The sequence below is a fragment of the Platichthys flesus genome, chromosome 2 (genome assembly GCF_949316205.1).
Source record: "Platichthys flesus chromosome 2, fPlaFle2.1, whole genome shotgun sequence".
In the NCBI taxonomy this organism is placed as follows: Eukaryota; Metazoa; Chordata; class Actinopteri; order Pleuronectiformes; family Pleuronectidae; genus Platichthys; species Platichthys flesus.
The window spans coordinates 617,543-645,058 of record NC_084946.1 but is presented as its reverse complement, the minus strand read 5'-3'; the positions used below and the strand labels follow the sequence as shown (position 1 = coordinate 645,058).

Genomic DNA, 27,516 nt, shown 5'->3' with positions numbered 1-27,516 from the left:
AAATTGACGTATTCTGGAGTATTTTGAAAAGGGCGTGGCAAAATGGCTCAAGAGCGCCACCTACGGAATAGCCCCTCATTTAGCATTCACCGATCCTCACAAAAACAAAGACTATTGTGTATCATGACTAGATGCACAAAAAAGTCCATCAGTGCATTGTGAAAAACGCAACAGGAAGCCCGCCAGTTTGACTTAAGTGGCCATTTTGGTCATATCCCATATTTTTTCTTTACGTACAGCTTTCATCAGATCAACTTAAAATGTAGACGATCGTCATCACAACAAAATGGAGAAGTTATTGAAAGATTGAGTTTTTGCTAAACCGTCTGACCGTGGTGTGGCGTTAAAGTTTGATGAAACGCCATCAAAACACAAGCTTCTGTATCTCAGACATATTTTGTCCAATCGAGTCCAAACTAGACGCATACGACAAGAGTCGCGACCAGAAGACATCGGTGCAGAAATTGTGACTTACAATCACAGCGCCCCCTGGTGGCAACAGGAAATGTCTTGTTTTTGTTAGTGTTACAGTTTCATTCACTTCTCCTAGGGCCTTCATCAAATCAACTTAAAAATTAGATGTATGTCTTCAAAACAAGATGATGATCTAAAGTTTTCAAAATTTCAACTTTTCATCAATCCGTGTGACCGTGGTGAGGCTTATAAGTTTGATGAACAAAATGAAAACACCATGTCTGTATTTCATGGTCTTTCCTGCTCTCTAGTGACTTAATATTGAATTACACCTGTAGTGCCAATATTAAGGCACCAGAGCTGCATGCGGCTCCGGAGCCGCAGATTGCCGACCTAGGGATTAACAGCCTGTGTTTACACTGCTTCTCACATAAATTAGTGGGAGAATATTAATTATTTTATCACATTATAGTTACAAACCTCAAAATAACCATCTCATTTGTCTCAATGGCTGCATTTAATGGACAGGTATTTCAACAGTATCTGTGTAGACAACGATAGCTGTGAAGCAGTTCAGTGGCGTTTAGGGCCACGTGGGCCACAGCCCCACCAGAGCCAGATGGCGCTGTTGAGCAGAAAGCTCAATACATCGGTACTTTGTGGCTAAATATATTTTATTTTATTTTATATGCACAGTAGCGTGAATGTGTGTGTGGATAAACTGGACATACAAGCATCATAGTCTTGTTTTTGAGTCAATTGCTTCGTGTGTGTTTCTGTCCGTGCGCTTGCTCTGTGAACTGAGCTTCTCTCTTGCCTCCGTCTCTGTATTTCTGTGTTAGCAGTGATGAGCAGGTATCGGTGACTCTGTACCTTTTACCTTAGCTCCGCTAGCCTGCAGGCAATATACCATCAGTAATGGCGATGCTAATGGAACAGTACAAAGTTATCACCCCCACATGATCCGACATGATCCGGTCCAGCCAGCGGGGAAAAGCGTAAGGGTTGATGAGGATGAGTGTGTTTGGATTATAAGCTCCACCACGTAAAATATCTAATGTTAATTAAAGTAGTTTCACTCGCCAACCCATTTGATTTGACTACGTTACACAGATAATTATTCTGCAGAAACAGATGTACTGTGATCAACTGAAACGTGAGTATTTAAAGTCACATCTGCATTTCAAGAGCAGCTGTTTAAAGTAGCATTACGTCTCCTAAAGCTCTTTATTCAGAGTATTGATGTTGACGTTGATGTGAAGCTATGTATCTGTCTAATCTTTTCACTTTGTTGCAATCATTTTACTTTAATGCGGTATTATAGACAACATCTTTGTGTCGCGCCGAGCACTAAAACATGTGAATTGTATTTGAAATAGGATTTCTGCTCCTTGCTGGCACTCAAAATGCAGCCCATAGTATATCTTACTGGTCTATATAGGCCTACTGCTTATAATAATCAGCTACCTCTATTTTTGTGATGGTGACATGATATCATACAAAATTACCACACCCGAAATTTCAGGCCAAAATCGCCACTGAAGCAGATGCAACCAGCATCAGGCGTCACATGGTAACGATCCAACATCTGACATCAGTGTTTGTTGTTAGATCAATTTTCAACATTAGGGCTCACTATCACGAATGATGCCATACGATGAATATGAGCGCAACAACACTGCTGTAATACATCACTGCTTAAAACACTGCATTTATTGAACGATTAAAAAAATCACATGATACAGCTTGTCACACAAATTCAGCTTTAAAAGTTACTGTCATTTGTCTATTACAGACGGAAATTAGCTGCCTGCCAATGAAACTGATTGCCCCCAACCACTTGGAACAAGGAACAGATGCCAACAAGAGCATGATTTAGTAGAAGACATCAAGTTATCAAAAAAAACAACTTTTCGTCACACCGTCTGATCGTGGCGTAGAGTCAAAGTCTGATCACACGCCATCAAAACACGAGCGCCTGTATCTTGGACATATTTGGTCCAATCAACTCCAAACTAGACATGTAAGACAAGAGTCGCGACCTGATGACATCTACAAAGACACCATGACTTAAAATCCTAGCGCCACCTGCTGGCTACAGGAAGTGAAGCGTTTATTGTTGCTGCAGAGCTGAAAACGCACGCAAGGCAGAGACATGCGCTTGATCCTCGATCGTTCTCTCTTCCCCGACCGCAACTGACTTGAAATTGCCTGTGCTCGGGCCCGTTAGTGCTACAACGTAGCCCTAGTTATTATTATTATTATTATTTTTCTCTTGCGTAAATGAATTGGCTTTTTGAGGGCTTTAATGTGCTCAAAAAGTTGTAGGAGTTGCAGTAAATTTGAAGGCGGCGAATTTTCAAAATACGTATTCTGGAGTATTTTGAAAAGGGCGTGGCAAAATGGCTCAAGAGCGCCACCTACGGAAAAGCCCCTCATTTAGCATTCACCGATCCTCAAAAAAAACAAAGACTATTGTGTATCATGACTAGATGAACAAAAAAGTCCATCAGTGCATTATGAATAACGCAACTGGAAGCCCGCCAGTTTGACTTTAGTGGCAATTTTGGTCATTTTCCATATTTTTTCTTTTAATTACTTCTCGTACAGCTTTCATCAAATCAACTTACAATTTAGACGATCGTCATCACAACAAAATGGAGATCTAAAGTTATAGAAAGATTAAGTTTTAGCAAAACCGTCTGACCGTGGTGTGGCGTTAAAGTTTGATGAAACGCCATCAAAACACAAGCTTCTGTATCTCAGACATATTTTGTCCAATCGATTCCAAACTACACACATACGACAAGAGTCGTGACCAGAAGACATCGGTGCAGAAATTGTGACTTACAATCAAATCGCCCCCTGGTGGCAATAGGAAATGTGTTGTTTTTGTTAGTATTACAGTTTGACTCACTTCTCGTAGGGCCTTCATCAAATCAACGTAAAAATTTGATGCATGTGTACAAAACAAGATGAAGATCTAAAGTTATCAAAATTTTAACTTTTCAGCAATCTGTGTGACCGTGGTGAGGCTTATAAGTTTGATAAACAAAATGAAAACACCATGTCTGTAGTTCATGGTCCTACACTGCTCTCTAGTGACTTAATATTGAATTACACCTGTAGCGCCAATATTAAGGCACCAGAGGGCATCCTAAGACCATAGTTTGATCAAGTCTCAAATTGTGACTACTGAAAGAGCCATTTCGTCCCCTCTTCCCCCAATTTAAATCTGTCTGGAGCCGCACAACATATTTGATAACACAGGTTATAAAATTATATATATATATATACAATATATATATAAAAACTATAGTTTGTTGCATTTATTAAATAATAGAACGACAATATAAAAAACTGTTGACATTTAACTGCTATTTTTACCTGTTACAAAATAGGAAAACACCAAACTCTTATGAATTGGAGAACAAAATACATGTGTGGGCCTAGTTTGGATTAAACTAAATACAGAACTCAGCTTTTTTTCCTCATCTCCAGCTTGGTACTTTTCAGCAGATGCTGTGAGCTTGCTCTGGAAATATCTTTCAACATTACATTTCTTATGTTTGCTAATTCCTCGCCACATATCAAGCATACATGTAAGACAGCATCGGTGGCAGTGAAAGCAAACTAATCTGTCCACGCAGAATTAAACTCTATTTTCCTCCCAGACTTTTCTTTTCTGGGATTTATCCATGATTAGTTTACCGAGGCCAGGGGTCGGAACTATAGATTAGCGACCTGCAGGGAAGAGCGCTGGGACGTAATAGGATGTGACGCATATTTTAGTTGCTGAAATATTAAAACAAAGCGTGAGAGCAGGTCAGACTGGAAGCCGAAACAGAAACTGCAGATCGGTACAAACCACCTGCGGCTTCTGCTTTGATTGAGAAGCTTAGGCGATGATCTCTGATCAGCTGAGACCAGAGAAACTCATTGTTTTCACTGTTTTCAACGTTGAGAAGCAGCCGGTCAGTCACTGAGAGGCTGCTCCACGTGAACGAGCTCCGATCTAACGGTGTCTCTCTGAGTGAGTGAGTGGGGCTCAGGGCGGGGCGGAGCCCCGGCTCTGTGTGTGTGTCCACTATCTGGGAGCGTGCACCCACACACACACACACACATTCACCCGCTCCTGGTATTTCATGATGGCCTGATACGATGATTATTTAAAAAATGAACGTGAACGCTACGTTCACTCACGTTCATCATGTGAAAGAACTGATTCGTTAAGTTCACCATTCGGGACCAATATGCGCAACATGCACTGTACAGGGAGCCACTGCAGAGGGGCTGAAGAGCTGCATGCGGCTCCATAGCCTATGTTAGATCAATTGTCAACATTAGGACTCACCATCACGAACGATGCCATACGATGAATACAGGGTTTCCCCCAGAAAACTTGCTAAGCCTGGTGATAGGGCCGCTAGAGAAGCCGACCGACGGCTGAAAGTTGACTTTGAAATTTTGAAATTATGACAATTATGTGTTATTGAAGAAATGTATTAACAATACTTATTAACATTACATAATACAGTTTACAAACACATAAAATAAAAATAAATATTATCAATTCGTTTTCAAGTAAAATCTAAGTGAATCAAAAAAAACAAGCCATTTCTGGTCACATTTAAAAGTAAAATAAATTAACATGAATAAAAAAGTGCAAACATGGCCAAGGGGGAACAGGGAACTCAGGGCCTGAAGAGGTATGCTGTAGTTATTCATATTAGTAATATATTTACATTATTTATGTTTACTTTTGCTTGCTGCCATCTCAATGCTTGTCCGATGGTGTAGAGACCCAATATGTGCGTTTAGCACATCTTGCCTGTACATAGTACAAGGAGCTTCAACGAAAGTTCTCGTTGAGCATCCTTGTGTTGCCCGCTGACTACGACACACCCGGCAAAACATACCCAAGAACGACACACACAAAAAGCTAAAACAAAGCGTATCTAATGCTAACCCTAGCAAAATTAAAAACCAATATGAAATTAGCGAGCATAATATTGTTGATATTTGAATAGTACAAAACATGCTTAACAACGCGGTCTTGTAGAGCCATCCGCTAAATTTAGGGTCACCAAACCACTTTGGGTTACTTCGATGTTTCCCATCGCGGCTCGCAGCAGTCTGCTCCGACTCGACATCCGACGCGCTAACATCCGTGCTAACTAGCTCCGGCTCTGCCTCATCATCGAGCCGCGGCTCGGTCGGCTCGCCGGCGATGCTCTCCGCTTGGCCTGGGGGTGAACGAGCGGCCTCATCGTCTCCTCCAGTGCTCCCCCGACTCCGGGAAAAGAAAGAGTCCAAGGTTTTTTTTACCCTTTCTCCGTGACATGTCGCGGGAAAGTTGTTGCGAAAGTTGTTGCGTGGTAGAGACAGGTCGTGTTTTTTTGGAGGTTCAGGTGATGGAAAATACACCGGACCTCTCACCTTATGTGTTCACATACTGACCATAAGATGTCGCCATTGTGGTTTCAACCGTATCACCAGATGCGGTTGAAAGCGCAATGCCGTCTTCGGTATCATGTTTCTGGTGCATAACAATTTTTTAAATTTTTTTATAAATAAACAAGCAACGCTTAGCCTGGCGGAGGGGGGAGAAAAGCCTGGCGGCCCGCCAGGCCTATAAAGCACTGGGGGAAACCCTGGATGAATATGAGCGCAACAACACTGCTGTAATACATCACTGCTTAAAACACTGCATTTATTGAACGATTAAAAAATTCACATGATACAGCTTGTCACACAAATTCAGCTTTAAAAGTTACTGTCATTTGTCTATTACAGACGAAAATTAGCTGCCTGCAAATGAAACTGATTGCCCCCAACCACTTGGAACAAGGAACAGATGCCAACAAGAGCATGATTCAGTAGAAGACATCAAGTTATCAAATAAACCAACTTTTCGTCTCACCGTCTGACCGTGGCGTGGAGTAAAAGTCTGATCACACGCCATGAAAACACGAGCGTCTGTATCTCAGACATATTTGGTCCAATCGACTCCAAACTAAACATGTAAGACAAGAGTCCCGACCTGAAGACATCAACACAGCAGTCGTGACTTAAAATCAAAGCACCCCCTAGTGGCAACAGGAAATCAATCAATCAATCAATCAATCAAATTTTATTTGTATAGCCCATATTCACAAATTACAATTAATCTCATAGGGCTTTAACAGGGTGTGACATCCTCTGTCCTTAACCCTCAGCAAGAGTAAGGAAAAACTACAAAAAAGCCTTTTAACAGGGTAAAAATATGTAGAAACCTCAGAGAGAGCCACATGTGAGGGATCCCTCTCCCAGGACGGACAGAAGTGCAATAGATGCCACGTGCAGGACAACATCATCAATAATCAAAGTCTCTAGCAGCATTGATGAGGGTAGACATCCCGAAGGACAACCCCAACATGACATGCCAAGCAGTCCCGCTGCAAGCACAGTCCATGCTCAGCAACCATCTAGACCACGATCCACCATCGCCACTCCAGTCCTCAGTCACCGTCCACCGCCGCCCACCAGGAGGACCCATCACAAGCCACCACCGCGGTCCTGGTCCACCGCCCGTGCCCAATGCCAACGCGACACAGGGTCCGCCACCAGGACCACGATCAGCCCATATGACTCAGAATCCGCCACACTGGATCCAACACCGCGACCCCCGGTGAGCGATCCACAAACCATAATCCAGTGTTTCCCCCAGTAAATCTGTCAGTCAAGGTGGTAAGCAGGTGGTGGTGCTGTTGGCGCGGTGCGTAGCGGCGCGGCGGAAATTTTTGGGGGTATTTTGCTCAAAGATGCCAGTACGCATGAATGAAATAAACAACTGTTTATTTCAATATAAATAAACAACAGTAGGTACAAATGTTGTGGAAAACATGCAGACACTACAAAATAGGGTTTAAGCCGGTTTTTAAGAAAAATCAAGCTGCCTCTGAAGATGACAGTTTGTGATGTCGGATTCCGTTCAAATTAACCGCCTATTCATTGTGGACGGCAAGAAAAAAAAAGTTTTCGCGCATGCGCACCTGATTCTGTATGATTTAACATGTACGCAAATAAGCATCATTCTTTGTGCCTTTTTTACGTAAATGGTATGCCACATAAGCCTTTACGTTACATATCATTCATGGACCAATTAAAATCGAGATATTACTAGACATTTACGCAGCTTAAGGCCAATGTATGCTACTCCGAGTCCGTTGCGGACTGACGGACGGACGGAGCGGACGGACCCTTTTTGATTTATAGTTCTACGAGCCTTTTTGTTGTGAAAACAATTCACCGCCAGAACAGTAGATGGCGCAACTGAAGTCGAGCTTAGAGAAGCCTACCTCATGAGGTATATAGAAGAAGTCCACGCTGGTTTATTTACGTCCTCCCGGCTCCTCACACACAGTGAACGATGGCAGCTAACAGAAAAAGGATGTTGATGACGCGACAGTTTTTGCTGAATAAAGTGACACCCAGCGGGTCATAATGCTTATGTAATCGTGTCTTAACGCAGTGGTTCCCCGGTCTTGTTTCCAAACTGCGTTGCTAATTCAACAGCTGCAACAGCTTGAAGCTACACGGAGGCAGCTAGCTTCCCCCCAGCTTCCACACACAGTCAGCAGGGACACCCGATACTAACTACTACCGTTAGTTAGTATCGATCTAAAGTGTTTGCTTCTAACCTGACGGTGTTTGAGAAAGAGTGTCATGAGCCGTGGGATTAAAGTCAGCGGGTTTTTGCGCTGTTCCCACCGCAGTTAGCATGGTGGTTAGCCCGCTAGCCACGTTATGAAAGTTCGTTATAACAGTATGTGACCGTACACACGTGCCGTAAGTGCTCTAACCAGCCACCGTCAGCCGGACAACGCTGCTGGCTTAACACACTTGTCACACGAATTATAGAGTCGTAGTTGTGATTTTGGTTTATTGTGATGTAGGGAATGGAACAGGAAGTTTCCATTCCGAAATGCTGGCGTTAGCGGACCAATCACCAATATTTTTTTCAGTACATTGGTAGTCAAGGCGGGGCCCTAGTCTTGTTAAGGCGGCCGCCTTAACAAGATAGTGCTGGGGGAAACCCTGTAATCCATGGTGTGGCCACAGAGGCCCTGGATCTGCGGGTGATAAAGCAAAGGGATTCCGGGGAAGGGGGATAGGGATGGAGAAGAGGAAGGAGAAGCTGGAAAGAGAAGCTCTGTGTGTCATGTGTCATAAAATAGAACAAGTAACGTTCTGGCGCACTAATTAGCTCTAACTATAAGCTTTATCAAAAAGGAAGGTTTTGAGCCTACTTTTAAACGAACAGATGGTGACTGCCTCCCGAACTGAAAGTGGTAGATTATTCCACAGCCGAGGGGCTTGATGGCTAAAAGCTCTGGCTCCTACTCTACTTTTAGAGAATTTAGGGACGACAAGTAGGCTTGAATTCTGGGAGCGGAGTGCTCTAGTGGGTTTATAAGGTATTAACAGCTCTTTAAGGTATAAAGGCGCTATATTATTAAGGGCCTTGAAGGTGAGGAGGAGAATTTTAAATTCTATTCTAGATTTAACTGGAAGCCAGTGTGGCGATGCTAATATTGGAGAAATGTGCTCTCTTCTCTTTGTTCTCGTCAGGACACGTGCTGCGGCATTTTGGACAAGCTGTAGAGTCTTTAACGACTTCCTGCTGGAGCCTGATAATAATGAATTACAATAGTCCAGTCTCGATGTAACAAAGGCGTGGACTAGTTTTTCTGCATCTTTTTGTGAAAGGACTTGTCTAATTTTTGAAATATTACGCAAGTGGAAAAAAGCGGTCCTAGAAATTTGTTTTAAGTGACTATTAAAGGATAAATCAGGATCGAAGATCACTCCCAAGTTCCTGACTGTTTCATTGGAAGCAAGGGCAATGTCGTCTAGCGCAGCTATATCATTAGATAATACATCTCTAAGGTGTTTGGGGCCAAGTATTATAACCTCTGTTTTGTCTGAGTTTAATAAGAGAAAATTGCGGGTCATCCAGTTTTTTATGTCCTTGAGACATGTTCCAAGTTTAGTTAATTGATTACTTTGTTCAGGTTTTATTGACAAATATAACTGGGTGTCATCCGCATAGCAGTGGAAATTTACCGAGTGTGTCCTGATAATGTTTCCTAGTGGAAGCATACATAATGAGAATAAAATTGGGCCGAGCACAGAGCCCTGTGGAACACCATGATTAACTTTGGTGCGCACAGATGACTCATCATTAATTTGCACAAATTGGGAGCGATCAGAAAAATACGATTTAAACCAGTTAAGGGCGGTTCCATTAATGTTAATTAACTGTTTTAGTCTTTGTAATAAAATTTGATGGTCAATTGTGTCGAATGCTGCACTGAGATCTAACAGAACGAGGACAGACACAAGTCCCTGATCTGAGGCTATTAAAAGGTCATTAGTGACTTTTGCCAAGGCTGTCTCTGTACTGTGATTGGCTCTAAACCCCGATTGAAAGTCTTCATATATATTATTTTCCTGGAGAAACTCACACAGCTGATTGGCTACCACTTTTTCTAAGATTTTAGAAATGAAGGGGAGGTTAGATATTGGTCTGTAATTGACTAAAACCTCTGGGTCTAGGGTGGGTTTTTTGAGTAGGGGTTTGATGACAGCTATTTTAAAAGACTGTGGTACATAACCTGATGATAATGACAGATTGATAATGTTAAGTAACGAACTATCAATTAGGGGCAGAATTTCTTTAAGTAATTTGGTAGGAATGGGATCTAAGATACAGGTTGTTGGTATAGAACCTGAGATTAATTTGGTAAACTGATCACGGGTGATCAGAGAGAAGCTGTCTAAGTAATGGGAAGGATTCTCAGCCGTTTCTGAGATCTCTGTTGTTGGGAGGGTATTAGTGCCAATTGAGGGCAGGAGATGGTTGATTTTATTTCTAATAGTTTGAATTTTATCATTAAAAAAGGTCATAAAGATATTGCTATTTAGGGATCGAGGAATACTGGGTTCGGTGGAGGTGTCCCTCTCTGTCAGCCTGGCTACAGTACTGAAGAGAAACCTGGGGTTGTTTTTATTCTCTTCCATTGTCTTGTTTTTGGTACGTCTTACACTTGAATGTGTTTCTCCACAATCGCCACAAGATTACTGTGACTTTTCATCATGCAGATTATTAATGGCGTGCCATCAAAGTTTATCAACACACCATGACACACGGATCGCTATAACTTCGGTGTTCAAGGTTCAACCTCCGTCAAAGTACTTTATTATATTCATATGGTTTTAAGGAATGGACGTGGCAAAACAACTGACTAGCGCCCCCCAACGGGCAGCCCCGGCACTACGATTGGCCAACATGCACAAAAATCGATTTGGGCATGTGTCTTTTCATAACAAACAAATAAGTCTCTTGGATAGATATGCTAGACCAAACAGGAAGCCCGCCATTTTGAATTTAGTGGCCATTTTTGCCATATTCCAAATTTTTATTTTGATGTACTTGTCGTAGAGCTTTCATCAGATCAACTTAAAACTCAAATGAGTGTCATCACAACAAGATTGAGATAAAAAGTGATTAAGGGATTTATTTTTCGTCACACCGTGTGACCGTGGCGTGGCGTCAAAGTTTTGATTAAACGCCATCAAAACACGAGCATCTGTATCGCTGACATACATGGTCCAATCAAGTCCAAACTAGACATGTAAGACAAGATTCCCAGCCTGATGACATCTACACAGAAATTATGACTTGAAATCACAGCGCCCCCTGGTGGCTACAGGAAGTGACATGTTTTATATTTTGATGAACTGCTCCTGGCTGCTTTACAATATACAGCTCAAATGAGCTCAGTCAAGTCATTGGATCAAGGTCAGAATTGTGACATTTCCTCAAACCATGTAAACATTGATGTTTACATGTTTTTTTTCATAAGTCCACTGTGCATTGTCCTATCACTACCAAACTTCTGTCAAATGATAAGAGTACAAGCCTGAACAGCCCTATGTGTCAATATTTGCTCAGTGTCATAGCGCCACCTATTACATTACATTACATTACATGTCATTTAGCTGACGCTTTTATCCAAAGCGACTTACATTTTTAGAACACTCATCATTTTATGAGGGGCCATCTAGGGGTTCAGTATCTTGCCAAGGACACTTAGGCATGCAGATGGGATAGAGTGGGATTCGAACCGGCAACCTTCTTGTTGCAGAGCACCCGCTCTATCCCCTAGGCCACGCTCTCCCTATCTATTGATTATCCATGAAACAGGAAGTACTTTGTTATTCCACTCTGCATTATCCAACAGGCTCCAAACTACTGACTTCTGATCACAATCGTGACCTGAACAGCGCCATATCTGAATATTAGGATTAGGGTCATAGCGCCACCTACTGATCAGTGTGAAAATTACGTTGTGGTATAATTGTCCAATTTACACAAAATTGCTCACGCTACATCAGAGCGCCAACTTGAACAGATCAGGTCTGTGTGTAATAGTGATGGCGACACCTACTGGCAACAGGAAGTCAATTTTGTTTCAACTATCATTCGATTTACGAATTTTCTCACAGTGTGACGTGCAATTGATAGCGTGGCCCGTATTGAGCAATTAGAAGAAAAAGGATGGGCGTCGCTTGACGGACGAAGATAGTGAAGTGTTTATCTTTCCGCAGTGCGCAAAACGCATGCAACGCGGAGACATGCGCTTGGTCATCGATCGCTCTCTTCACCGACCGCTACAGGCTTCAACGTGTGGGTGCTCGGGCCCGCCAGTGCTAGAACGTAGCCCTAGTTTAATCTATTTCTTTTTTTAATTTTATAATCTTACATTTGTTGTCATCTTTGATAGACTTGTTCTATTTTATGACACATGACACATGGAGCTTCTTTTTCCAGCTTCCTCTTCTCCATCCCTATCCCCCTTCCCCGGATTCCCTTTGCTTTATCACTCGCAGATCCAGGGCCTCTGTGGCCGCATCATGGATTGCGGTTTGTGGATCGTGCACCGGGTGTCGCGGTTGTGGATCCAGTGTGGCGGATTCTGTGTCATGTGGGCTGATCGTGGTGCTGGTGGCGGACCCTGTGTCGCGTTGGCATTGGGTACGGGCGGTGGACCAGGACCGCGGCTCGTGGTGGGTCCTGGTGGGCGCCGGTGGACGGTGACTGAGGTCTGGAGTGGCGTCTGGTCTAGATGGTGGATCGTGGTCCTACTGGTTGCTGACCATGGACTGTGATTGCAGCGGGACTGCTTGGCATGTCATGTTGGGGTTGTCCTTCGGGATGTTTACCCTCAACAAATGCTGCTAAAAACTTTAATCTGGATGATGTTTCCTACAGGTGGCATCTATTGTACTTCTGTCTGTCCTGGGAGAGGGACCCCTCACATGTGGCTCTCTCTGAGGTTATTTTTACCCTGTTAAAAGGGTTTTTAGTAGTTTTTCCTTACTCTTGCTGAGGGTTAAGGACAGAGGATGTCACACCCTGTTAAAGCCCTATGAGACGAATTGTAATTTGTATGGCCCATATATTGAAGGTGAGGAGGAGAATTTTTAATTCTATTCTAGATTTAACTAGAAGCCAGTGTAGCGATGGTAATACTGGAGAAATGAGCATTTTGGACAAGCTGTAGAGTCTTTAACGACTTACTGCTGGAGCCTGACAATAATTAATTACAATAGTCCAGTCTCGATGTAACAAAGGCGTGAACTAGTTTTCCTGCATCTTTTTGCGAAAGGACATGTCTGATTTTTGAGATATGATGGAAGTGGAAAAAGGCGGTCCTAGAAATTTGTTTTAAGTGACTATTATAGGATAAATCAGGATCAGGATGTATGGTATCGTAAGTATCGGGTATCGTGATATTTTGGCAGGTATAGTATCGAAGTCATAATTTTGGTATCGTGACAATCCTACACAGAACTATGTAGGGCTCCTCCACATATTTGTGGGAAATGTAGGAAATAAGAAGTACCCTATTTTGAAATAAATAAAAACATATAGCTGCAGCCTCATAGCTTAAAATATATATTTTAATTGGCGAAATGTGAAAAGAAAAAGGGAGAGCAGGTCATACTTGAGGCGGACACAGAAACTGAAGCTCGGTAGAAACCAACTGCAGCTTCTGCTCTGATAAAAAAACTGCGGCGCTGATATCTGAGCAGCTGAGACCAGAGAAACTCTGTGCTTCACATGAACAAGCTCTGATCTCACTCTGTCTCTGAGCGGGGACGGGCGGCGGAGCCGAGCTGCGGCGCTGATATCTGAGCAGCTGAGACCAGAGAAACTCTGTGCTTCACATGAACAAGCTCTGATCTCACTGTGTCTCTGAGCGGGGACGGGGGGCGGAGCCCCCGGGCATGTGTGTGCGCTATCTGGGAGCACACAGACACACACTCGGCCGCCCCTGGTACTTCATGACAGCCTGATAAGATGATGTTTTAAAAAATGAACGTGAACGTTACAAATCACATTCATCATATGAAAACTGAATCGTTAAATTCAGCGTTCCTGAAAAATATGCGCTAGGGATGGGCATAATTAATCGACGATCGGTTACTGATCATTAAGAATTCCGTTGAATATCCATTTCCGTACTCAGAAGGGGCGGGACTTAAACCGGAAGTGAGACTGACTTAACCGGAAGTTTGTATGTTAAGCCTGACATGGATATCAGAAGTTGATAACAAAACATGCCGTATTAAGAAATATTGAGTAAAATGCAGGTTTCTTACTCATCATACTCAGAGAGAGCGAGACAGACTTAATGTTGTAGTCCAAGTTTTTTATTTTGTAATTTGTTTAAATATAATGATTGTAACAGTCTATAATAATACTTTTTAAAGCACTTTCTAATTAAAAAACATGGTTATCCGACTGATTGTATTAATTGAAGAAAAATTTGCCACGTGCAGTAATATAGAAAATTGGAGATGTCAGACATTGAAATGCATGGAGATGCAATGATGCATCGTTGTGAATCGAATCGTCGACTGCTGAATCGTTACCAAATCATGAGGCTAGTCAAGATGCACACCTATTTCCATTTACAAAACATTAATATTTAGAATGTAGAATCCATGTGCACCACCTACATGTGCATGCTCTTTTTCACAATGAAATAGTCTTTTCATTCACGCAGAATCCAAAGATCATAAGGGTACAGAATTGTTTTGCCTTGCAGTATAGGCACTGTATCTGCAACCCCCCTGCCATTGTTGATTTGTTTCTTGGATTATTCATATATCTTTATAACAACGTACATGTAGTGTAAGTTATTGTTTTAGACCGGTGGCATTCTGTATAACATTTAGGGATGTATCCTTGGACGTACAGGCCTAACGGCACCTATTTGGTGAAGGGACAGGGTATATCATGCCCCTTAACATTGCAATATTGGGCATAGGGCTGCCGTGATTAGTCGACGTCATCGATGACGTCGACGCTGAAAATGCTTCAACATCAATATTTTAAGCCGACATGTCGGACCCACACATATTATGAATTTACCTTTTCGATCCCTAAAACGTTTAATTTCAATTAATTATAAGTTACAAATGTTCTTCTTCAATATCACTACGTAACGCCTGGTTTACACCAGTCGCGGAAGCGCTGCGCTGCACAGCACAGCGTTATTCTAAAGCGTATGCAGGTGCCCGGCTGTTCACACAGGACGTGCATTTCTCAGCACCGGTGAGCAAACGATTCTGTTTTCTCCGCTTGTTTTTGTATGTAACCCGTTCAATGTACTGGTTTGGGGGTAAATTATGATGGTCTTCATAGCCCCCCTACCCCCCACCCTCTCTTTCGTCTATCTGCTTGTGTGCTTGTAGTCGATGGGCAGAGGGGGTCATTTAATTATGTGATTGGGAAAATTGGGGAAATTAAAACTCCAGGCAAACAGAAGGAGAATAGAAAAAATGGGATTGCATATTTGATCATTTATATCATTAAAATGTGTCATTAATATAGTTTTAAATCATTTTCCAGTGTTTTTCCTGGCTTGATACGCTTGCGGCGAGCGTAAAAAATAGACTGTGGTATCGTTCAATGTTATTCACAACAGTTGATTGACATGTAGGTTTAGCTAATAGGAAGCCCCTATGTTGGTATGTTGTGGATTAATAGGATGAGGCAATGAATGTGGGGGGCGGGGTCAGACACGGAAGTGAGGACCCGAATAAAGAAGTCAACATTAGTACAAAGTCTGTCTCACGCACATTATTAAGCGCACTCGACAGATTCAATGCTGATTCAATGCTGAAACCATCGGTGAACTGCACAAAGGTTTAACGGGGGTTGGATAGGAGGCGCCAGGCTTTCATTGGCGCTGCGCAGTGCGGTGCAACACTTCAGAAATGAAATGAAATGGTCAATTAGATTTTTTTTGGAGGAAAATTAATCGTTTAGATTAATCAATAAAAAAGTGGAAAAATTAATCTGTAGAAAAATTGTCGTTAGTGGCAGCCCTAATTTGGCATTTGTCAACATTTTTGTGGATTTTTAAGGAAATCATTTCTGGTTGTTCATGTGAAAAATCGTTGTCGTCTTGTGCTTGTACTAATCGTGGAACTTCAGGTTAAAATACTTGGTTTCCGGTTCTACAAAGTTTGTTCACTTCTTATCGGGGTAAATCACCATGGTAACTTATGCTGAGCAGCTTACCTGCTTCAGAGCAGTTTAATTTGGAGATAAGAGCTCAAGCGGCATGAAAGCTACGCCCACTGGCTAATCAATTTTGTTAAAACAGGGGTCTCAAACTCAAATTACCTGGGGGCCACTGGAGGCAGTATCTGGGTGAGGCTGGGCCGCATCACGTATTCCACAAAAAAAACTTTGCTAAAAAAAATCCAAACTTCTCAAATGTCCTTATTAACTGTTATTTAACTTCAATGGGTTCTTCTGAACATGAATAGAATATTGAAGAACATGAACGGTTCTTCTGAACCTGCTTTCTCTTGCCTACTTCTTGCTTCCAGATCCAGTACCTCTCATATCGAAAAAAAATATATATATATTAATTATATTAATATGAATATTAAAAAAAGTTTTTAAAGATGTAATTAAAATAAAATATAACAATATAATGTAATCATTACAAAATTACGGAGCCCCTGTTGACATCGGTGGATAATTACCAATTTGTGGCCACGCAATAACAAGATAATCTAATAAGTTATATATAAAGCTTTCTTAACAACAGCATCACAATTTCATAAATAATAACAAATGCAGACTTCTAAGATGAACCAAAATAATTATGCATATCGTCATGTACAGTCTGTGGCTCGGTGCGTAAATGTCACCACCAGTAAAATTAAGATATTAGCTCAGTGACGTGATATAAACTGCTGCGGTTTAGAATAATACGTCTGCGTAAAGAAGCTCCCAAAACCTCAAAGCGCAGCTTGTGCGTAAACGAGCCGTGGTGTCCCTTGAATTTGCCTTCAATTTAACAAATTGTGTGCGTGCGTGCGTGCGTGCGTGCGTGTGTCGTTCGTTTTCTCCGCTGGACACAGAAGTCGCCTTTGCTCAAGAGCGCCACTTTATTAATCACTGACACAAAGACTGATACCGTCACTGCAGTATAGCCTAAATAAGTCCCACTGCATTGTAAGTGGCATGTGTGTGCTGTCTTGAGCGTTGTTTATGTACGTTCCGGGACCTGTGCTCGTCGTACCTGCGCTGTCATATGTACTTAGCGTTCCAGCACCTTGTGATTTACAAATGAAGCACTGGATACATCATGACTATGGATTTCACCTTCCTGCTCTCTGCACATCCAAAGCCACTCTTTTCTCTTCCGGCTCTCTCTCGCACTCACTCTCACACACACACACGACCCCGCCCCCCATGTCACTCACATGCATGCTGCATTCACTGGACAGGCACACAGTAGGAAACCAGAACATCATAACATTTCTCACACAGAAGCTAACAGCAGGGTTCCTACAATATAAATCTCGCGGGCCACACTAACATTAAACTTTCATATTAAGGTGAAGGCCACAAAATTTGAGACCCCTGGTTTAAAACATGACATCACCGTTCTTAGAGGATCCTGTGGTGCCGGGTCTTAGAGGGTCTCTGTCGAGAACAAGGGTCTTCATACAGACAAAATCCGCTTAGCTACTCTGATGAGTATCTTTATAAAAGAGATTCTTATCAGATGGAATAAGTTAGCTGAGCATGATTCTATGATTCCCTTTAAGTAGGCTTATCCTATAAAGTGTAATATTTATTTGGAATGGGGGGAAATCATTTACAGATTTACCTCTCTTTCTCGTCACAGAGTTAATTAGGTTGTCAGTAGTGTGTAGGCAAATCTGCTGTTTGAGCTTTATCACCATGAAATGCCAGACTTACAGTAGCAAAATTACTCACTCTGAGGCTTACTAATCTGTGAGGCCGACCCTGAAATGATCTCATGTTTCTTTTCTATTCAGACGTGATCATATTGTACCCATGTTGCCCCGTTTTTACTGTTGTCTGTCAATGTTAGTGAGTTTAATTATTGTAATGTGAACATTTTTCTGTTTAACATAGCGTTGGTAATGATTAATCGAATATTTGATTATTCGTAATTAAGAATTAATTCGAATAAAAATCCAAGCCTAAGGAATAATCGTTCTAGTCCCACGTATTATGAGAACAACATCTTCCGGTATCTTTTGTGAGCGCGACTTCCTACAGCAGATGAGTGTAACGGGTGCTAAATCCCCGTCAGATATCTTAACAGACTATTAGTTCAGGTCAGTGAAAATATGAAAATAAGAAAATATGTATTCACTCTAACCGCCCCATCCCTTCCCGTAAACTCACAGACCAGTGTTCCTTAACTGAAAAATATACACATTTATTTATTGTATATATGTATATTTATTTATCATTCAGATAATGGAACAAATATTGTCACAGTAAGCCTCTTTAACTCAATTCAAGCAGCAAAATAGAACTTCAGTATATATTTAAATTTAGTATCAGCGAACAGAGACTAACCAATTATTACTTCAACAAGTCATTTAACCACGGTGGGCATGAAGTCCAGATATCGCAATGGAATTGTCCATAGAGTTTGTGGCGCGCACTTCTGTAAAGTCAGTCAACAGTGTCCATTTTACTCATCGGGCACCCGGTAGGTGAGATGTTTTGTTGTAGCAGGAGCTGTAGCAAGATCTAACTTCAAGCCCAGTGCTGCCATGGAGAAAGTCAGCGGCAGGGAGGAGGGGAAAGAGCGTGGAGAGCGCAATACACTTAAATCTGCCGTGCGAATCATCGTTCACCGTGGACTCCAACGCCGTCTTCTTGCTAAGACTCGCCAGCCAAATTCTACTGTCAAAATTTCTAGTGATCACGTTTGTCCCTAGTCAGATCCATCACTAGCGGTTGATTTTAAAGAAAAATTGTCTAGCTTATTTATGATCCCAGAACCTGAGGTAAAGTAACAGCGCAAATACACACACAGTGTGATCGGACACACTTGTAAAGTCAGACTGGGTAAAAACAACAGACTTTGTAAACTTAGTAAATGTATGGAAAGCTGTAGGAGATGGGGTCGAGTTACGTTTGGTTTGAAAGTGCGGGTGATTAAGACACAATAGGAGTGACCCAATGTGTCATATATATGATGTGATCTAATGACCTTTCTGAATATCTTAGCTTGTGCAATTAAATGTAACTTGTTACACAACATGCATTGTTGGACTTATCCTCTAGACTAACTGTTGTCTCTTTCTGCAGACCTTTCTGGAACAAACCAAAACAAAGTTCAGTAAGAACTACAAAGGAATGAATTTATCAAAGATCACAACTACAGTTGGTCTTAATAGTAAGTGAATGGTTCAATGAGTGTTTTTCATGAAGAATGATACGCTTGTGACTACCCTAGGTGCATCACTGTTCGGTTAGACCCTCAAGATTGTATACAGGTGTACATGTATACAATTTGTACTTACACTGCATTCGGAAAGTATTCAGAGCACTTCACTTTTTCCACATTTAGTTAAGTCTACACACAATACGCCATGATGACAAAGTTGAAAAAGTGTTTTAGAAATGTTTGCAAATTTATTAAAAATAAAAAACGAAAAAATGCACATGTACATAAGTTTTCAAAGCCTTTGCTCAATACTGTAAGGGACTGGGTTTATGTTTATGTGTGACTTTGACGTTGTTCAGTTAAACACTGTGTTTAAGGAGTGTTCTGATATCCTGAGGGTCATTGAAGGGGTCGGGGTGGGACATGTGACTGTTTGGACCAATAGGATGGGGTTGTTTGGGGAAGTCAGGCTCTCGTTGGCTGGTTTTGGGGGGATCGGGGGTGAACGAGGAAGTGAAAGGGTTGTTGATGTGTGTGAGTGACGGAGTGAAGCAAGAAGTGGACATGTTCATGTAAATGCTCACAAGTTTGGCAGGGGACAGCTGCAGAGTGTAGGGGCAAGCAGAGGAGGAACTACGACGTACAATCCAAAGGATGAAATTTCAAAGCCTGCTAGTTGGTCTGGGTTTTCAACCCACAGAGGAAGAAAGGCAGGTGCCCAAAGCTGGACAGCAAATGGATGGTGCCGTGCAGGGTCCTGGATAGGGGGAGTGAAGTCGTGTACAGGGTCCAACTGCCGCTGAGAGGAAGACTGTGACTGTTTCTACCAATAGGATGGGGTTCTTTGGGGAAGTCAGGCTCTCATTGGCTGGTTTTGGGGGGATCGGGGGTCAATGAGGAAGTGAAGGGGTTGTTGATGTGTGCGAGCGAAGGAATGAAGCAAGAAGTAGACATGTTTGTGTAAATGTTAATAAAAGTTGCTAAACGACGAAGAAGTTCCTTGTCCTCTGTAAACGGGGACGCTACAATACTTTGAAGCACCTTTGGCAGAAATTACAGCCTCAAGTCTTTGAGTATGATGCTACAAGATTGGCACACCTATTTTTGCCTTTCCTTATTGATGGACCTCTCAAGCTCCATCAGGTTAGATGGGGAGCGTCGGTGAACAGCCATTTTCAGATCTCACCAGAGATGATCAATCAGGTTCAAATCTGGGCTCTGACTGGGCCACTCAAGGACATTCACAGAATTGTCCCGAAGCCACTCCTTGGTTATCTCAGCTGTGTGCTAAGGGTCGTTGTCCTGTTGGAAGATGAACCTTAGCCCCAGTCTGATGTTCAGAGGGCACTGGAGCAGGTTTTCATCTCCCACTACCTGCCGCTGAAAAACATCCCCCAGCACGATGCTGCCACCATCATGCTTCACTGTAAGGATGGTATTGGCCAGGTGATGAGCGGTACCTGGTTTCCTCCAGACAAGATGCTTGGAATTCAGGCCAAAGTGTTCAATCTTTGTTTCATCTACTAGATAATTTTGTTTCTCATGGTCTGAAAGTCCTTCAGGTGCCTTTTGGCAAACTCAAGGCGGGCTGTCATGTGCCTTTTTACTGAGGAGTGGCTTCCGTCTGGCCACTCTACCTTAAAGGGCTGATTTTTGGAGTGCCGCAAAAAAGGTTGTCCTTCTTGAAGGTTCTCTTCTCTTCACAGTGCAACTCTGGAACTCTCCCAGAGTGACCATCGGGTTCTTGGTCACCTCCCTGACTAACGCCTTTCTACCCCGATCGCTTAGTTTGGCCGGGGGGGACAGCTCTTGGAAGAGTCCTGGTGGTTCCAGACTCCTTTCATTTACGGATGATCGAGGCTACTGGTCTCCTTGGGACCTTCAATGCTGCAGAATTTTTTCTGTGCCTCGATACAATCCTGTCTCGGAGGTCTACAGACAATTCCTTGGACCTCATGGCTTGGGTTGAGCTCTGACATGTACTCTCAACTGTGGGACCTTATATAGACGAGTGGGTGCCTTTCCAAATCATGTCCAATCAACTGAATTTACCACAGGTGGACTCCAATCAAGTTGTACAAACATCTCAAGGATGATCAGTGGATACAGGATGCACCTGAGCTACATTTTGAGTGTCATGGCAAAGGCTGTGAATACTTATGTACATGCTTTATTAGTTTCTTATTTTTTTAAATTTGCAAAAATTCTAAAAAACAGAATAAATAATTTAATCCATTTTGGAATAAGGCTGTCACATACCAAAATGTGGAAATAGTGACGCGCTGTGAATACTTTCCGGATGCACTGTATGTATGCGTCGACATGTACAACTCCTGAAGATGAAGTGATTTATAATTTGCAATAGTAATAACTTTGGAAAGTCATTAATATGTCTCCTTTCTGAAAGACTTTGTATTTTACTTAACTCTTACGCTTTGATCACCTGATGCTGCTTATCTTATAGTTTACAATTGGTGCTTGATTATTACTTGTCTCACTGTCCTCCCTAGTTGGTACAATTGACATGGGGAAGGCTCGTCTCATGTTCTGGGATCTGGGAGGTCAGGATGAGCTTCAGTCTCTGTGGGACAAGGTGAGTTAAAAATTACCACCAACAATATCCTGAGAGGAATTTTTCATTAGCCACATACTTTTTAGATTTCCTGATGAGATGAGATGTTTTAAATACCCTGACCAAACCAACATCGGACTGATGCCATTATATTCTGTAATGAATTATTCAAAAAAATATATATATATAAGTCAGGGAGCTAAATGAAGGAGTATTCAAAACAGTTTTTTTTGGGGGGGCTTGGATATTTCAAGATTAAAGCGGGGCTACATCCACATTACTTATGTTTAAAATGCATTTCTTTTTCTATGGTTATTCCTGGTATCCACATAACTAATAAATAGATGTGGAAAAACTGCTTGCCCAATTTAAAATGCAACTTCACCGCTTTATGTCACTAAATTCTACACACTTCAACTTTAACTCTAAACTCTGTGTTGCTGTATGGATGAGCAGAAGAGATATTTGGAAATGAGTGATGTGACTTAAAATTAATATTACTTTATTTTGTATGACTATTGTATCACATTATTACTTTATTAGTATTAGTTATAATTATCTATGATACCTGTGTACTTCCCACCCCTAAAATCTGCACTCACTCCCGGCTTGGTTTGTATAAGTCATGACTTGAATCCCAGCCATGAATGCAGAGCACTGTTAACGCTTACTGTCAGTAACAGTTCCACCTTGTGGAATCCCTGCTCTTATTTTTCACATTTTTTTTTTCCTGATTTTAAGTTTTTTCTGTAACTAACTACCACCTGAAGAGATGAAAATCCTCTTCCCGTGGACACCAACGATGCTCTTGGCGAGTTTACGTGTATGGTCACTTGATATAGTTCTTTCGGTGTGTTTGTAAGGACCTAAATTACTTCTGATACATAGCTAAAAAAAATTTAGATAACACATTAAAAGTAACTTGACAAAATGTATGACTAAAACTGTTCCTTGGTCGTACCGGTGTGCCAAACATTTAGCTGTTGCATCGTGTCGCTTCTTTAATCTCCTCCCTTTCAGTCTGAGAGTGGAGTTTACATTCACACACAGGTCCCGGGGCCAGGCCTTCCTCCACTCACAACCACACAAACAGCCAAAAGGACAGTGAAGCGGAGATAAGGAGAGAACTTTACTGTCGATTGTCTAATTGTTTAAGAAGAATGGCAAAAAGAAAACTGAACACAGGGTTTCCAATATGGACCGACATTTTAAAACCATTCGCACCACTGATTCAGGATCTTAGTAGAAGCAGCGGCTGGTTTATGAGACACTTATTTTAACACATAAAAGTCCAAAATTTTGCGTGCAAGTAGTTCACTCGCCACACACGAGAGAAGCCATGCATGACCAGGACATCAGGGTAAAAATGGCTGGAACGATCCGGATTCATGATCTGACACCATTGATTAATAACTAAATAAATGTATTATTTTTGTTTGTGTGAAAATGCGACAGAGACGTCCAGACACGAACACACTGCTGCAGACAGGAGACAAATTCCTCCTGCAAATATTAACACAACAATTTGTTGTAAGTTAACTTCATTGTTGCAGAAGAAGCAATGCTCCGTTTTTTCAGGAACATCATCATCATAAATTAATTCGGCAGGGTTTTGTAATTACACTTTTACCTTTTGAGTAGAACATTCATAGAATTACTTCCTGTTTGGCAATTTGTCTTTAAAGTAAGAGCACAACATAAATTCTGTTGCTGAAATGTTTGTATGGCTGAGAGGGTTGGCCGTTGATTCCAGTCTTCCCCATTATTATTATATATTTATAGAGAAAGATGCATTGATGTACTGTAAAGACAAGAAAGGTTATGCATTAATACCAATAATCTACACAAATCAAGCTGATTTAAAGAGCTTTCGTTCTGAAAAGTTGTAAACTTGAATCTGAAGATTGTGTTGATCACTTAACAGACTTCTGAAATAGCTGGCCTACATTGTGTGCCAGCAGTTCGGTATATTGTTCAATTCTATAATTAATCCACACACAATAAGATTTAATTTTATGAAAAACCTTAACTAAATTATCTTAATTGCAGATAAACCAGATGTGATGAACACAAAATGATCTTACATCACACTGTAGACTGTATATAAAAAGCTTCACAAACAATAAAATAGTGCCAGTATATTGTAAGACTGTTAGGGGGAATCACTAAGGAATGATTCTGCATCAACAGGGGCAGCATGGTTAGAATCAGCACTGCACTAGTTTTATATAGGTACTTCACTTCTGCCTTCATACCGATGCTGTTGTTTCTTTAAGAACAGGACCCTGCTCTGACATCCTTTGTCTCTCTCATATGTGTTTGTAGTACTATGCTGAGTCACATGGAATCATCTATGTGATAGACTCAACTGATGAAGAGCGCCTGACAGAATCAAAGGAGGCCTTTGGTGAGTTACCCTCTGTCCTCCAGTATACTTAAATTTGTATCCGTGTCTGAAACAGCTGTAGTCAAACTTTAGATGCTAATTTCCTGAATATAATGGCCTATCGATGGTTTGTATTTGCCATAACATTTAAAACTTCAACAGACCAGTGTTTGAGTTCAGTGTAACCTAATAATACTTTTTAAAACAATACGTGCAACATAAGGGATCTGAGAAAGGTATGTGATGATAGGTGTAGATTTTCTTCTTTTTTTTGTGAATATTTGCATTTTGTCTCCTACAGAGAAAATGATCAACAGTGAGGTATTAGATGGTGTTCCTCTCCTTGTGCTGGCTAACAAGCAGGATGTTCCGGTACTCTATGATGTTTTGAATTCATTAAGACCATGTCCAGGTTAAAGATGATGATCATTTAAAAATGTGTGATATATGATTCATTATGTTTTTTACCCTTTGCCCACATTCCATTTTGCCTCTGTTGTGGCCAGAGGAGTTTTGTTTTCAGTTTGTCTCCGTCTCCTTTTGTCTATCCTATTCTCGAGAAAGTCCAGGATGAAATGATTAGATATTTTGTGGTTTAAAGGTCAGGGCCCCTGTGATCTCACGTATCACATTAATTCTTTAATTTCATGTTTGAACACATACAAGGGGCCAGAGTGATTGTTTTTCTTAATAATCATACTTAATAATAGGCATACAGCAGAGCAAGAAGATCAGAGCCAAATCAATTAAATGTAATTCATATATCACAGATCTACAAACCAAAGGTGCTCTAAATAGCTAGAGTTTTCATAAATATGAGTTTGAACAGACATTTATGTAAAGTTCAACTTGACTGGTTGGTGGAGGTATACAAACATAAGGCAGTCACTAGTTGTGAACTTGTTTGACTCATATCAAGTGAAAATGTACCATTCTCTGCTTCAAGGAGTTTTTCTCTTTTCTATCATTGTTAACTAAAAACCTTTGTGGTTTTTGACTCTTGGTCATATAGGCAGGGGGAACACATCAGCTTGAGGCTTGTGATCTACCTTGTTTATCATTTCAATCTATTTTATAGACTTTTATGCATATATTTGTCAATAATGAAAACAATCAGTTGCAAGAGCATCTGCCCTATTATATAGGTGACCCAGGTCATCCTAAGCCAAATTTGTATTTGAGAGTTTTTTTTACCATAGCAGAGTCTTCACACTGAGGCCACTTTGTGCCGCAGAGAGTTTAATCAATCAACGTTTCGAGAAGTTAACAGTCACATTTGTTGTTTTATCCAACTGACAGTAGATGTATATTTAGGAAAGAAAAGCATCAGTCACATCTGAGAACCTGAAACCAAGGCACTTTTTGTGTCAGCTTGATTGACTGGTTTTGACAGCTTTATCTTTGCAGTTGTAGCCTTCAGTCACATCTTGTGTTTCCTCTTTTTTCAGAACTGTTTGTCTGTACCGGACATTAAAACAGCCTTCAGTGACTGTGCCCCAAAAATTGGAAAGAGAGACTGTTTAGTCCAGCCTTGTACTGCCCTCACAGGGTAAGATGCTACTCTAGGATAGACTGTACATAATTTTAGCACCGTGTCACAAGTTTATTATTTCTTACTGTGACACTGATTCTGTGACTCTATTTCTTGAGACTTGGGCTGCTTTCAGACATTCATGGCACTGTTCAGGATAATGCGTAACTAACTTAAGACTTGTTCTCATGCAGGGACGGAGTAAACGAAGGCATAGAATGGATGGTGAAATGTGTGGTCAGGAACATTCACAAACCTCCCAGACAGAAGGACATAACATAAGAAGTCATCAGAACTCTCTACCCTCATTTGGAAGTGAGGGTTTCTCCTTTAGGACATTCCATTAAAACCCTTGAGCTGATGAAAACTCCAATCTTCTTTAGTCGGCTGTGACTTTTTAATGTCCTTTAGGAGTTCCTTAAAAACTTGTGGCAGTATTTTTATCTTGAAAAATAATTGAAGACATGCTTTGGAAAGCTGTCTCTTTTCCACTTGTTCTCCTTATTGATAATGTGGTTCACTGTTCTCCCTTTATCAAATCAACTTAGCCTATTTGTAAAAAAAAAATTTTAAGTTGATTAAAGTAAAATATTACAGCTATCGTGCCTGTTTTTGACCTTTTTTTAACATACTTATGGGAACAGCAATTTACACTTGAGGGCTCTAGTTGTGTGGTGTTTTTAAACGTTTAAGTTGACAGACCCAGGATTGCAACATCTTCAAGCGTGCTTTTCAGTCATCATTCATACTAAAGCCGTTTTCAGAAATGGCCTTGAGTGTTATGTTCTGGCAGTCTTCAAAGTTGCGTATTCAATCCGCTGCAGATATGAGTCGGTGTTCGAACCTGACCTCTGTATCACTTATTGATCTACACTTTTTAAAATTAACTTTTGTTAATCTGATATTTGCCAAGACTCTACAGATGGTTTGGTAAATGGCCATGATATCCGTAACAACTACACCCAAAAAGAGTACTGAACAAACAGGAAGCTGCTGACCTCTGCTGAATAACTGTATACCAGCATGTGTGCTGTGGTTAAAAGGTGATCACACATGACTATAGTAAAGTTATTATTTCAAATAAACCAAAATATGTACTGTATGTTAGATTTTCATGTTATTTCACACATGTTGCAAAACATATTTGATCTCACCTATCTCATTGGTATCTATACCTGTAAACAGATTTGACTTTCATGTCTTCAGAAACAGCATCTTCATGCTTTTGGATAATCCAGAGAACTTTGTTTCTAAGGGAAAGTTTCATCAGTTGAAAATATTTCCACTTCCTCTAAAACCAACTCTTTTATGTTGTATTCATGGTATTTCAGAACCAAAACTTAAAATTTAAAATAACCAGAATTTAAGCACCTTTAAGCATTTGGAGACTATACTTGAATTGCTAATTTGTTGGCAAGGATGACTTTTGTATCTCCAGATGGTAAATAACTGACTATCCAGCTGGGGATCATTGATGTAACGTGCTTGGCTATTTTCATTAATTTAAGCTTAAAATGCCAGGTGTTAATGATAATTCTGGGGGGGGGGGGGGAATTCACTCTGCAGGTTCCCTAAATATTGTCAAATAATTTGATGTTTGAACAAACCTTTGCCAAAATAGGAAATACTGTGTATTGTTGGGTTGATTAAGAGGAGTAGTTTAGGTGTTAAGTAGACAAGAAAGAAAATATACCATGTATGTTTGAAGGTCTTTAGCACGTTAATATATTTTTTGTTTACCTTGATTTATCTCTTTTTTTATATTAGTCCATTCAATAACCAATAGCAATAAATAAACGGTTTTAGATGCTTGTAT

General features: G+C 41.0%; 1 protein-coding gene across 1 annotated transcript in view; it reads left to right on the top strand.

The window, feature by feature from the left end:
• Nucleotides 1-26,300, top strand: part of arfrp1 (ADP-ribosylation factor related protein 1) — a 36,238-nt gene extending 9,938 nt beyond the window's left edge. The window contains exons 2-7 of the mRNA XM_062412162.1: nt 19,133-19,220; nt 21,722-21,804; nt 24,109-24,190; nt 24,471-24,541; nt 25,618-25,718; nt 25,895-26,300. Of these exons, the coding sequence (XP_062268146.1) occupies nt 19,133-19,220; nt 21,722-21,804; nt 24,109-24,190; nt 24,471-24,541; nt 25,618-25,718; nt 25,895-25,982 (513 nt within the window). The 3' untranslated portion in view covers nt 25,983-26,300. The remainder of the gene's footprint in view (nt 1-19,132; nt 19,221-21,721; nt 21,805-24,108; nt 24,191-24,470; nt 24,542-25,617; nt 25,719-25,894) is intronic.
• Nucleotides 26,301-27,516: the final 1,216 nt, after the last annotated feature.